The sequence below is a fragment of the Moschus berezovskii genome, chromosome X, assembly GCF_049115385.1.
Source record: "Moschus berezovskii isolate FMDL1 chromosome X, NW_MosBer_1.0, whole genome shotgun sequence".
NCBI lineage: Eukaryota > Metazoa > Chordata > Mammalia > Artiodactyla > Moschidae > Moschus > Moschus berezovskii.
In genome coordinates, this window is record NC_142488.1 from 125548409 (window position 1) to 125563066 (window position 14658).

At 39.1% G+C, this 14658-nt stretch overlaps 1 protein-coding gene across 1 annotated transcript in view; it reads right to left on the reverse strand.

The window, feature by feature from the left end:
* Window positions 1-14658, reverse strand: part of STK26 (serine/threonine kinase 26) — a 174563-nt gene that overhangs the window by 12793 nt on the left and 147112 nt on the right. The window contains exon 4 of the mRNA XM_088834306.1: window positions 11990-12220. Coding sequence (XP_088690432.1) covers window positions 11990-12220 — 231 coding nt within the window. The remainder of the gene's footprint in view (window positions 1-11989; window positions 12221-14658) is intronic.

The following is a 14658-nucleotide window of genomic DNA, read 5'->3' on the forward strand; positions in this document are numbered from 1 at the left end:
ACTTCACTGTAAGTTGTACAAGAGGAAATGGAGCTCATAGAGGGAACACACATATTTGAATTACAAAACAGGTGTGTACACACACACACTATTCAGCTGTATCAGATAAAATTTGGAAATCATTAAATTTTCTTTCAGCTACAGTTTGAAATACTGGAGACATCTCTCTCTCTCTCCATAACATTTCATAAGTGGTATTCTCTGAATTTTTTTAGGACCACAGAATTCACTGGAAGTGGAATGGTTGGTTTTATTATACTGGCAAATAGCCAAGCTGTGAATGGATTGTATTCCAAAAGTCCATTTTTTTTAAAGAAAGATGTTTGGTATTTGGAAAACAAGCATTTTGCCATAAAAATAATGCCTAGGTTCCTGGAGTAGTCCCCTCCAAAAGACCATTTAACACAAAGGTATCCATAGTATACCTGAAAGAACACAGAGAAACTACTACTTATACCATAACAATGTTTCTAGGGGGAAAATGGATTCATTGTCGTGCTTCACGTTGGGACTCTGGGAACACATTTCTCACCTTTACAGTCCCAGCTTCAGGATAAAGATTCTCAAGCTACTGCTGGTAATCCTGAAACTCTAAAATCCTTGGGAAGTAGGAGTTCCATTCAAAATTTCCAGTGTCTCTGTAAGGCTGGGGCTTTATGATGGCAGAGAATGGACTCCAGTAAAATGATGGTGGGTGTTTAGGGGACACTGTAGTGGGGGGAATAGGCTGTGGCCAGGAGTTAGGAACTGGGGAGGGAATGTTCAGTTAAATTAAGATGTTGACACTATGCAGGAAGTCTAAGAGAGAGAGGAACAATGCCCTCTGCCCATCTTGACACCCACTCTCTCCTGTCACAAGCTAGCTTGAGCTTAGGAGAGAGAGTGGCATCTATAGTAGGAACGAGACAAAATAAATCCCCATAACGGTGAGGGCAGAAGAGTTCCAGGAGGGGTTCATGCAACTTGTTTTCAAGTATAGAAATTAGACACCCAGAACATGATAACTGTCAACTGTTCCTCATAATGCCATACAGCCTGAGAAGCTTGTCTTTTGCCACAGTTTGTTTCTAATAAGTACTACATTCTACCTCATGAATTCAGAATGCTTCCCATGCACATGACATTTCAAAGAAAAATTAAAAGATCTTACAAAACATATTTATCTGTTTTGCAGTTCTGCATGAATGAGAGCACCTGTTTTCCTGTTAAAAACAATGTGTGGCCTTTTTTTTTGGTACCAATTGAAAACAGAAACTTACCAACTGTCTGTTCGTCACTAAAAAGTATTCATAGAAAGCTTAAAAATGTCATTAACCTTATGACTAAGCAACTTCCAGGTCTGAAAATGCTTCCTCTTTACAAGCGAGCTATTCGGTGGAACTAGGACTCTTCCAAAACAGGCAGGGATAGGTTTTCTGGGTGCTGTCTGATAGGTTTTCTGGGTGCTTCCTTCTGACCATCACTTCTGCAGACAAGTGTTGCTGGAGGATGGTTATATGTCTGGACATTCAGACGACTGTGAGGCAGGCAGAGGAACTGAAGCAAACTGTGATTGGGCACAGGCAGGAATGGCAAGCTGGCGGGGCTCCTGCCTACTCACGGATGCTTAATCCACACAGGCTCTTACTCGTTCCTTGTCCACAGTGGGTCTTAATGAAAACACCAATCACAAACCAAACCCAACCAAAAATCCCAGATCCTGTGTTTGTATTCTTTTGGGGAACTACAACTATTACCTTTGATTTCTGGTAAAAGATGTTTGCATTTAAGAATGCAAATATTTGGTTTATTCTTAAATAATTTAAAAGCCTAAGATGATATCTACATAGTGGTTTACAAATCCAAAAGAGCCAAGTGTCTCTAAACCATAACCATATATCCGGCACATTTAAGCATAGGAAGTCCCTGCAGGGAAAATGCCACTTTTCCAATTATAAAACGACCCACACGTTTTAGCAATGGGTTGGAAAGAGTAAGTGTAAAGTCCTGCATCAACATGGGTAGTAAGTTAGGGGTCAGGAAATGGCTCTCTGTTCCAAAATGCAGAAAACCTAAAGAGAAAGTACTTCAGAGTTATACTGTTTACCAGGGAGAAGTTGGAGTCTAGTTTTAACAAATTACTAGTGTCTGGAGAATCAACTCCATCACCCCATGGGGCCTTTGAACACCACTGTGTGCCACTAAAGCAGACATTTGGCCAAAGGGGGCAGAAATGCTACTGTGGACCTTGGGATTCATTTGTTCACAGAAAAACAAAAATTTAAAAGAAAAGAACATCTAAAATACCCATGATATGTATTTTCAAGATAACAGATCATAGAGCAAGTTCATATACATGAACACAGATCAAGTATATGTTGAATTAAACAGGTTGGTCTATGAAGCAAATTGCCAAATATAACACTGACCACATAAACCAGCATATGCAAGTAAGATAAACAAGTCACCACTGGGCAAATGTATGATCCCACTAATCTGAGAAGTCTAGGGTAGGGAAACTAAAGATAGAAATTAGAATGGTGGTTACCAAGGACTATGGTGAGGAGAGAATGGGGACTTACAGATTAACGGGTACAGAGTTTCGGTTGAGGAAGGTGAAAGCATTCTGGAGATGAATGGTAGAGATGGCCACACAGTCACTTGAGTGTATGAAATGTCACCGAACTGTACATTTAAAAGGGTTAAAATGATAACTTTTGTGATGTATATTCTACTACAGTAAAAAAAAAAAAAAAGAGACAGAATGTAAAATTTTACAGAACTGCAAGGAATAGTAGAGATCACCTTGCCAGAACTTTACCACCTGAGATTTTTTTTCCAGTCAAGAATGCCTTGTCTATACCCCAGTCTCACAACCCAGTTCAGTTCAGTTGCTCAGTCATGTCCAACTCTTTGCAACCCCATGGACTGCAGCACGCCAGGCTTCCCTGTCCATCACCAACTCCCAGAGCCCACTCAAATTCATGTCCTTTGAGTCGGTGATGCCATCCAACCATCTCATCCTCTGTCATCCCCTTCTCTTCCCGGCTTTGATCTTTCCCAGCATCAGGGTCTTTTCCAATGAGTCAGTTCTTTGCATCAGGTGGCCAAAGTATTGGAGTTTCAGCTTTAGCATCAGTCCTTCCAATGAACACCCAGGACTGACTTCTTTTAGGATAGATTGGTGAGATCACCTTGCTGTCCAAGGGAATCGCAAGAGTCTTCTCCAACACCACACTTCAAAAGCATCAATTCTTTGACGCTCAGCTTTCTTTATAGTCCCAACTCTCACATCCATACATGACAACTGGTCAAACTAAAGCTTTGACTAGATGGACCTTTGTTGGCAAAGTAATGTCTCTGCCTTTTAATATGCTGTCTAGGTTGGTCATAGCTTTCCTTCCAAGGAACAAGCATCTTTTAATTTCATGGCTGCAGTCACCACCCACAGTGATTTTGGAGCCCCAAAAAATAAAGTCTGTCACTGTTTCCATTGTTTCCTCATCTACTTGCCATGAAGTGATGGGACCAGATGCCATGATCATAAGTTTTCTGAATGCTGAGTTTTAAGCCAACTTTTTCACTCTCCTCTTTCACTTTCAAGAGGTTCTTTAGTTCTCTGCTTTCTGCCATAAGTGTAGTGTCATCTGCGTATCTGATGTTATTTGATGTTATTGATATTTCTCCCAGCAATCTTGATTCCAGCTTGTGCTTCATCCAGCTCAGTATTTCTCATGATGTACTCTGCATATAAGTTAAATAAGCAGGGTGACAATATACAGCCTTGACATACTCCTTTCCCAATCTGGAACCAGTCTGTTGTTCCATGTCCAGTTCTAAGTGTTGCTTCTTGACCTGCATACAGATTTCTCAGGAAGCAGGTCAGGTGGTCTGGTATTCCCATCTCTTTCAGAATTTTCCAGAGTTTGTTGTGATCCACACAGTCAAAGGCTTTGGAATAGTTAATAAAGCAGAAGTGGAGTTTTTCTGGAACTCTCTCACTTCTTTGATGATCCAACAAATGTTGGCAATTTGATCTGTTTCCTCTGCCTTTTCTAAATCCAGCTTGAACATCTGGAAGTTCAGGGTTCATGTACTGTTGAAGTCTGGCTTGGAGAATTTTGAGCATTACTTTGCTAGCGTGTGAGATGGGAATGGCAAATCACTTCAGTATTCTTGCCTTGAGAACCCCATGAACAGTATGAAATGGCAGAAACATAGGACACGGAAAGATGAACTCCCCAGGTTGGTAGGTGCCCAATATGCTACTGGAGATCAGTGGAGAAATAACTCCACAAAGAATGAAGAGACAGAGCCAAAGCAAAAACAATGCCCAGTTGTAGATGTGACTGGGATGGAAGTAAAGTCCGATGCTGAAAAGAGCAATATTGCATAGGAACCTGGAATGTCAGATCCATGAATCAAGGCAAATTGGAAGTGGTCAAACAGGAGATGGCAAGAGTGAACGTCGACACTTTAGGAATCAGCAAACTAAAACGGACTGGAATGGGTGAATTTAACTCAGATGACCATTACATCTACTACTGTGGGCAAGAATCCCTTAGAAGAAATGGAGTAGCCATCAGAGTCAACAAAAAGAGTCCGAAGTGAAGTACTTGGATGCAATCTCAAAAACGACAGAATGATCTCTGTTCATTTCCAAGGCAAACCATTCAGTATCACAGTAATCCAAGTCTATGCCTCGATCAGTAATGCTGAAGAAGTTGGACGGTTCTCTGAAGACCTACAAAAACTTCTAGAACTAACACGCAAAAAAGATGTCCTTTTCATTATAGGGGACTGGAATGCAAAAGTAGGAAGTCAAGAAATACCTGGAGTAACAGGCAAATTTGGCCTTGGAGCACGGAATGAAGCAGGGCAAAGGCTAACAGAGTTTTGCCAAGAGAACGCACTGGTCATAGCAAACACCCTCTTCCAACAACACAAGAGAAGACTCTACACATGGACATCACCAGATGGTCAATACCAAAATCAGATTGATTATATTCTCATATCCTAACCCCCATCAAAATCATGTTCAAGACCCATTTTAAATGCTACTCCCCAGTTTGGGGGTTAGTGTACTTGATAAACCTACTCACAGGTAAGTGGGAGATATGAGGGAAGTTAGATCCACCTATCTGGAGCCAAGGAGAGAGGCTGCAACCAGAGACAGGAATTTAAAAACTGTCAGAATAAAGTAGATGAGACGGACGAGGGTGAACATGCAGAGTGAGAGGAAGACACAGAGGAAGTACCCAACAAATAAATACCTGCTGCATTGAGTCTAATATGAGGATTCTTATAGGTTGTATTATAGGAAATTTAAAGCATTCTTATTTTGAGTGGAAAAAAAAAACACTGAAAAAGGAGGAAATATTTCCCTCTCAATTTCCTTCAAGTTTCACGAGAAAACTAAATTTTTTTTATTTAAAGAAAATTCCAGAAATAGTCACCATACATTGGGAATAAGCACACACAAAAGTCTCAGGAAAAATAATGAGAAAGCTGTATAGATCCTATTCTGGAATCTTTTACTTCAATCACTCAATTCTTTTTTAAAAAATAAATATCAGGAGTTGTGGTATATGGAGGGGGGCATATATCCACAACATAAACAGAAATCTAAAAGCAATTTTTGGCAGCACATAAAGGCATGATTCAAATTCTATTCAATGCCTGAGTGACCTTCATTTTAAGATTTACATCGAACTAGAAAAATATTTAAAGATTTTAAAAGATTCTTCCAATATTATGAGATCAGAAGGGAAGGGTTTGCTTATTTTAGCACTCTTCATAAAGACTAACTTTGTCTGTCAAGAAAATCTGCACTGAACTAAAATTAAAGGAAAATACTGTGGTCATACTGATGTGTTTATCTGGTTTTTACTCTTGTTTTTAAAAACAGTTATACAGTGAGCTCAGTCAAAATGAATACCTAGTACATTTTTGCAAGTCTCAAGAAAAGCACTACAACTATACACAGTTTCAGAGAGCATATAATTTTCTCTCAAATGCAATAACTTTTCCTCCAGTTTACAGTGAGGTCCTGGTTATATCCTGTATTAGGACAACCTGAGAAGAACTCAATATCCTACTTTACTCAGTTAGCTTGACTCACAAAATCCCCCATTTTATCTGAAATGCAAGGATGGGCCACAAAAAGAACAGAAGTCAATTAATGATGCAGTTCTCTGATGGTACTTAGAGATGTAGCCTTGAGTTACACTGACTGCAGCAAGCCGAACCCTGTTATATTTGATGTGATTTTAGTTAAAAAAAGCAAGCCTGAAAAGTCACACTATGTTTTAATATAAATGGAAAATAAACAAGGGGTCAATTTAAGAAAGTATTTTAAATAAACAGTATTAAAGAGTTATAAAATTATATTTCTTTTTCTCTCTGTGTATATACATATACCCATATTGAGACAATATGTGTGTATCTGTGTGTACAAATAATCTAGATAAAAATAATCAATATCAATATCATCTGAATTTCCACAATTTTATCATGAAGTAACATGTTTTTCAAAGTAGTCTTTCTCATAATGTACTTTAATGATCGGTTAAAGAGATAAAAATAATGCAGTTTAATTCTTTAAGAAGACATCTTGGATAAGAGTTCTGTATCCTCAACTGGCCTAAAAATATTCTGCAATCAAGATTTGGAGAAAACAAACTATCAGTTATATTTGTTAGAAGATTAAGTATTTGGGGGATGACTGGTACGTGAATACTATGAGGGAAATTTTTTAAAATGTGAAATCTTAGGAATAAATAATGAAAACAGAGTTACAATTCATTTTCCATGGGAGTAATGAATACAAATAAAGGTTGTAAGCAACCAATGGGGCTTCCCTGGTAGCTCAGCTTGTAATAAATTCGCCTGCAATGCAGGAGACCCTGGTTCGATTTATGGATTGGAAAGATCCCCTGGAGAAGGGCATGGCAACTCACTCCAGTATTCTTGCCTGGAAAATCCCATGGGCAGAGGAGTCTGATGGGTTATAAATCCATGGGGAAACAAAGAGTCAGACATGACTGAGTGACTAAGCACAGCACAGCACAGCAAAAGCAACCAGTAAAAGTCAATACCGTGTCAGTACACATTTTAAATAGGGCTTACTTAATATTTTGAGTCAGTTACCAAAAGTAACTTATCTGGTCAGTCAGTCAGTCAGTCAGTTCAGTCGCTCAGTCGTGTCCGACTCTCCGCGACCCCATGAATCACAGCACGCCAGGCCTCCCTGTCCATCACCAACTCCTGGAGTTCACTCAAACTCATGTCCACAGAGTCGGTGATGCCATCCAGCCATCTCATTCTCCGTCGTCCCCTTCTCCTCCCGCCCCCAACCTTTCCCAGCATCAGAGTCTTCCAGTGAGTCAACTCGTCGCATGAGGTGGCCAAAGTATTGCAGTTTCAGCCTTAGCATCAGTCCTTCCAATGAACATCCAGGATTGATCTCCTTTAGAATGGACTGGTTGGTAAAGATGCCTAAAAACAGCAAGTGTTCAAATTTGCTCCAGAGTGGATCTGGAATTATGAGGATTCAATCCAGAAAGAGTAAACCAGAATGAAAATGAGTGTGCACACACACACACACAGTACCATCACCACCACCACCACCAAATTGTCTGGGCTGCCTACAACCACGGGAATTAGAAGGGGGGCCTAAAACTACTGAGACTGAAGGCCACCCATAGGATACTGAAAAAAGGAATCTGACCTGCTAAATAAGCTTTTTAGCAAAGAATATGAAAGCCAAGTACACCAAAAGAATCAAGTAATTATGTATACAGTAAAACAGAGTAATGGCTAACACTCCTAAGTATATTGGATATGAGTTACTAGCATTATTACTTCCTCCTGTGAGTCTTTCCTTCATACTATAATGGGAAAAAAATGACAGACGTGACCATTTGCTTATTTATGCAAATGGTACCTTGTACCTTGTATGCATTCAATCACAAAATCTACACCATTGTAGTGCAAAACGGGATTGTAAGCTCTTCAAAGGCAGGAGCTGTTCACTTTTACATCTCCATAACCTAGTACAGTGTGACACACAGTGACTGGCTATTTAATGATTCATTCTACTATGCGTTAATTCTACAGTCACCTAATTCACATACTCTTAGACTAAATTAGCCTCTGTTGGGAATTACCTGGCAGTTCAGTGGTTAGGACTCTGCACTTCTACTGACAGGGGCTGGGGTGCAATCCTGCAAGCCACACAGCTTGGCCAAAAACAAAAAAAAATAGGCTCTATAAAAAGCCATGGAAATTGATAATGAATATCTGTATGAGTATTAACTAATACAGTTTATCCCAGGGTATATTTGATCAGCAGAACATAAAAGGATAAAAAGACAGCATTAACTTTTGTGCAGGCCAAGAGCCTAATGGGTTATAAACACACCCTTCTGGCCTAGAGATAGACAAGCAAATAAACAAAACCCTTCCCTCTTATAAGCCCTGAAAATCAAAGATCTAGCTAATACTGCCTTCCTTTGAAAAATATCAATATGGAGGAATGCAAGGATTCTTCAATATCTGCAAATCAATCAACGTAATACACCACATTAACAAACTGAAAAATAAAAGCCATATGATTATCTCAATAGATGCTGAGAAAGCCTTTGACAAAATTCAACATCCATTTATGATGAAAACCCTCCAGAAAGCAGGAATAGAAGGAACATACCTCAACATAATAAAAGCTATATATGACAAACCCACAGCAAACATTATCCTCAATGGTGAAAAATTGAAAGCATTTCCCCTAAAGTCAGGAACAAGACAAGGGTGCCCACTCTCACCATTACTATTCAACATAGTTTTGGAAGTTTTGGCCACAGCAATCAGAGCAGAAAAAAAACAAAAGGAATCCAAACTGGAAAAGAAGAAGTAAAACTCTCACTGTTTGCAGATGACATGATCCTCTACATAGAAAATCCTAAAGACTCCACCAGAAAATTACTAGAGCTAATCAATGAATATAGTAAAGTTGCAGGATATAAAATTAACACACAGAAATCCCTTGCGTTCCTATACACTAATGATGAGAAAACAGGAAGAGAAATTAAGGGAACAATTCCATTCACCACTGCAACGAAAAGAATAAAATACTTAGGAATATATCTACCTAAAGAAACAAAAGACTTATATATAGAAAACTATAAAACTCTGGTGAAAGAAATCAAAGAGGACACTAATAGATGGAGAAATACACTGTGTTCATGGATTGGAAGAATCAATATAGTGAAAATGAGTATACTATCCAAAGTAATCTATAGATTCAATGCAATCCCTATCAAGCTACCAAAAGTATTTCTCACAGAGCTCGAACAATTTGTATGGAAATACAAAAAACCTCGAATAGCCAAAGCAATATTGAGAAAGAGGAATGGAACTGGAGGAATCAACATGCCGGATTTCAGGCTCTACTATAAAGCCACAGTCATAAAGACAGTATGGTTCTGGCACAAAGACAGAAATACAGATCAATGGAACAAAATAGAAAGCCTAGAGATAAATCCATGCACCTATGGACACCTTATCTTTGACAAAGGAGGCAAGAATATTCAATGGAGAAAAGACAATCTCTTTAACAAGTGGTGATGGGAAAACTGGTCAACCACTTGTAAAAGAATGAAACTAGAACACTTCCTAACACCATCCACAAAAATAAACTCAAAATGGATTAAAGATCTAAACATTAGACCAGAAACTATAAAACTCCTAGAGGAGAACGTAGGCAAAACACTCTCCGACATAAATCAGCAGGATCCTCCATGACCCACCTTCCAGAATATTGGAAATAAAAGCAAAAATAAACAAATGGCACCTAATTAAAATGAAAAGCTTCTGCACAACAAAGGAAACTATAAGCAAGGTGAAAAGACAGCCTTCAGAATGGGAGAAAATAATAGCAAATGAAGAACTGACAAAGAATTAATCTCAAAAATATACAAGGAGCTCCTGCAGCTCAATTCCAGAAAAATAAATGACCCAATCAAAAAATGGGCCAAAGAACTAAACAGACATTTCTCCAAAGAAGACATACAGATGGCTAACAAACACATGAAAAGATGCTCAACATCACTCATAGCCAGAGAAATGCAAATCAAAACCACAATGAGGTACCATTTCAAGCCAGTCAGAATGGCTGCTATCCGAAAGTCTACAAGCAATAAATGCTGGAGAGGGTGTGGAGAGAAGGGAACCCTATTACACTGTTGGTGGGAATGCAAACTAGTACAGCCACTATGGAGAACAGTGTGGAGATTCCTTAAAACACTGGAAATAGAATTGCCATACAACCCAGCAATCCCACTGCTGGGCATACACACCGAGGAAACCAGAATTGAAAGAGACACATGTACCCCAATGTTCATTGCAGCACTGTTTATAATAGCGAGGACATGGAAGCAACCTAGATGTCCATCAGCAGATGAATGGATAAGAAAGCTGTGGTACATATACACAATGGAGTATTACTCAGCCATTAAAATGAATACATTTGAATCAGTTCTAACGAGGTGGATGAAACTGGAGCCTGTAATAGAGTGAAGTAAGCCAGAAAGAAAAATACCAATACAGTATACTAACGCATATATATGGAATTTAGAAAGATGGTAACAATAACCCTGTATATGAGACAGCAAAAGAGACACAGATGTATAGAACAGTCTTTTGGACTCTGTGGGAGAGGGCAAGGGTGGGATGACTTGGGAGAATGGCATTGAAACATGTATATTATCATATGTGAAATGAATTGTCAGTCCAGGTTCGATGCATGATACAGGATGCATGGCTGGTGCACTGGGATGACCCAGAGGGATGATATGGGGAGGGAGGTGGGAGGGGGGTTCAAGATGGGGAACACATGTACACTTGGGGCAGATTCATGTCAGTGTATGGCAAAACCAGTACAATATTGTAAAGTAATTAGCCTCCAATTAAAATTTCAAAAATAAATAAATTAATTTTTTGAAAAAGAAAAATATCAATATGGGGATACATTTTTAAATTTTAAAATTATTTAAACTCTAAACTAGATTTTTCTAATTATTTATTGTTCATATTTCAATAGACACAAATCTTGACTCTAACTCTGGAACCCAAGAACTCTTAGGTTATAGTCACCAAAGAGTTTTCTGTGATGCAGAAATACCTCTATCTGCTGGAACTTTAGGTGTCTGTTCTATAATCCTGGAAACTAAAAATCCAACTTTTTTGGTGGTGGGGTTAGATATTATTCTGTTTAATTACATTTCAACAAGTATTTAACATGTGCTCCCTGGTGGCTCAGAGGTTAAAGTGTCTGCCTCCAATGCGGGAGACCCAGGTTCGATCCCTGAGTCGGGAAGATCCCCTGGAGAAGGAAACGGTAACCCACACCAGTATTCTTGACTGGAGAACCCCACTGCAGAGAAGCCTGATAGTCTACAGTCCACAGGGTCGCAAAGAGTTGGACACGACTGAGCGACTTCACTTCACTTAAGATGTGCCATGCCCTGTGCTATGTGATGTGAAAACCATGACAGGTTGAACTAAATTCCCTGACATCAAGAAGCTCACAATCTAGACGGAGGGAGAGATGTGTAAATAACCACCATAACTCATTGGAACAAGTGACATACTTACAATACATATGTCATCAATTCTGAGGTTGAGACAGACTGGGCCATTGAGAATAATGTGTGAAAGTCCAGGAAGAAAGCTCTTTCCTGACAAAGGTTATGTGTCAAGGCTCATCTGCCTTTCTGCTCCTCCATCAACCCAAAAGTTCAGGTGTGGAAAAATGGTGCACCTGAGTACTGGATGCATTCAGGATACAGTTGCTAAATCTATTTTGGCCCTACAAATGGAGCTGGATTCTGCCTGAAGGCCAAAGGCTGCCAAATCCTAATTTAAGACATTGCCTTTCAAAAAACAGAATTAAAAAAAGAAATACTCATAATGAAATTACCTCATGACCTAAATGAACCAGTGCACACATTACCTTTAAATATGATCCATAGTATTTTGTTACATATGAGCTGTCACACTGACTCAAAACCGTTATTTCTTGCTGAATGTCTTCAATTTCATCTTCGGCTTCCTCGAGGTCTATGATTTTAATAGCAACCACTTGCTGGGTACGGTTATCGATTCCTTTGAAAACTTCTCCAAAGGAGCCTTTTCCAATGCGTTCTAATTTCGTGAAGAGCTCTTCTGGATCTGCTATATTATTCTGAGGGGGCAGGGAGAGAAGAAAGGGAAGAACACAAACATTTTGTATCAAAGTTTTAAATGAAGGAAAACAAATCACATAAGATAATACCACATTTATCTAAAAGAAAGCATACAAATTCCCTTGACTCTCCACATGGGTTTTGTTAGAACAACTGTAACCCAAATGGTCAGCTAGTCCATATTCTATTGGATCACCCACATTAAATGGGCTTAGCTGATCCTGCTATCAGAAACGATCTCATACAGCAAATGTTGTCTCCAGTGCATGCCAAAGGGCCAGACTCTTTTTAGAATAAAGCAGCTGACTATACACAATTTGCACATTAGTGCAATGGTAGTGATAGTGAGGGAGAAGGCAATGGCACCCCACTCCAGTACTCTGCCTGGAAAATCCCATGGATGGAGGAGCCTGGGATGGCTGCAGTCCATGGGGTCGCTAAGGGTCGGACACGACTGAGCGACTTCACTTTCATTTTTCATGTTCACACATTGGGGAAGGAAATGGCAACCCACTCCAGTGTTCTTGCCTGGAGAATCCCAGGGACGGGGGAGCCTGGTGGGCTGCCGTCTATGGGGTCGCACAGAGTCGGACACGACTGAAGTGACTTAGCTGCAGCAGCAGCAGTGATAGTGAGAGAATACCTAGCCTACTGTAGGTAGGTGCATCATTAAAATTCTTACATTCCACCAGCAAAATATTACCTTTAAACTCTCCGACTTGGACACCCAATCACAGCACCTGTACTTGAAAACCACCATGTAAATAACACAGAACACAAAAGACCCAATAATCTACAAGTCTTTTTTTTTTCTTCTTCTTCATTTGGGTTACTATCTGTATGTGTGGCTCAGATGATAAAGAATCTGCCTGCAGTGCAGGAGACCTGGGTTTAATTCCTGGGTCGGGAAGATCCCTTGGAGAAGGGAATGGCTACCTACTTCAGTATTCTTGCCTGGAGCATCCCATGGACAGAGAAGCCTGGTGGGTTATAGTCTATGGGGTCATACAGAGTAGGATATATGACTGAGCAACTAACACTTGCAACTTTCATCTGTAGGTAATGCTCTCATCAATGGCTGAAAATAAAATTCCAGAATAAGTCAATATTTTTCTACAACAAAATTTGAATCAAGCATAACTTTTCAGGTTAACAGATGTATTGGCAAGACTTAGATATTATAATTTCACTGTCCTTCCCTGACTCAGAAATATCCTTTATCTAATAGTGCACAACTTTTATTTCAAATTTGACTCCCACAGGATAACCCTTCAGTTCAGTTCAGTTCAGTCGCTCAGTCATGTCCAACTCTCCGCGACCCCATGAATCACAGCACGCCAGGCCTCCCTGTCCATCACCAACTCCCGGAGTTCACTCAAACTCATGTCCACAGAGTCGGTGATGCCATCTAGCTATCTCATTCTCTGTTGTCCCCTTTTCCTCCCACCCCCAACCTTTCCCAGCATCAGAGTTTTTTCCTTACTTAAATTAATATTGCTGAATATATACTACTGATCAACTAGAAAAAAGGATTTCCCGATCTTATTTCCAAACCAAAGGGCATGTTATTAATTAATTTTACTTTTCCTTGGAAGGGCATTTTATTTTAAATATAATAGCAGTGTGTACATGTCAATCTAATTTATATTTAACTGTCTTATTAGTCTACATCTAAAACTTTACTTTGAGTTCCTTCAAAATATAGAAGAATGTTATATAGTTCTAACTTGTCTATATTTAATTTGTCAATTGCACCTAGATTATCTGTTCATTTATTATAATTTAACATGGTCATCAATTTCAGGAGGCAAATTATAGTTATTAGCATATTCCCTTAATATCTTTTTTATTAGACAAATAGATCATTATTTTTCTCTCAAGTTCATTGTACCATCATCACCAGATAGACCCAGTAAACTGCCCACTTTTGAGTAACTTAAAAATTTATGACTGATTTTAAAGAATTTCACCAATTTTTCTCTTTTCGACCTGCCTAAAAGACGGTTTACACATGACCTGCTTAATTTATAAGCTTCCCCATTCTCCTTGATTGGACTTTTTTCCATTTTTAAAAGACAACTTTCCATGTATGCCATAGTCTCTTTGGTATGGCAAGCCACTTGTTATCTCCACCTACCTCCAGTACTCACATGGGACAAATACATCTTTGGCTGCCCATATGGGCTTTAAAAAATAGTTTAGACTTCTGTAAATTGCAACTGTTTCTTTAATGCCAACATTTAGTTATAATACCTTCTACAAAACTGAGTACCATCATTATTGATTAACTTGGTGCTTAATTTCTTACCAAGACATTGTGATTACTATCACATAATAGCTAAGCCACAAGCTTCTTCTTCCTACTTTTGGTAACGGTTCTTTTCTTTCTAGTAGCTTATGGCAAAAATACTCCAAATAGCTCAGTGATAGGTTCATC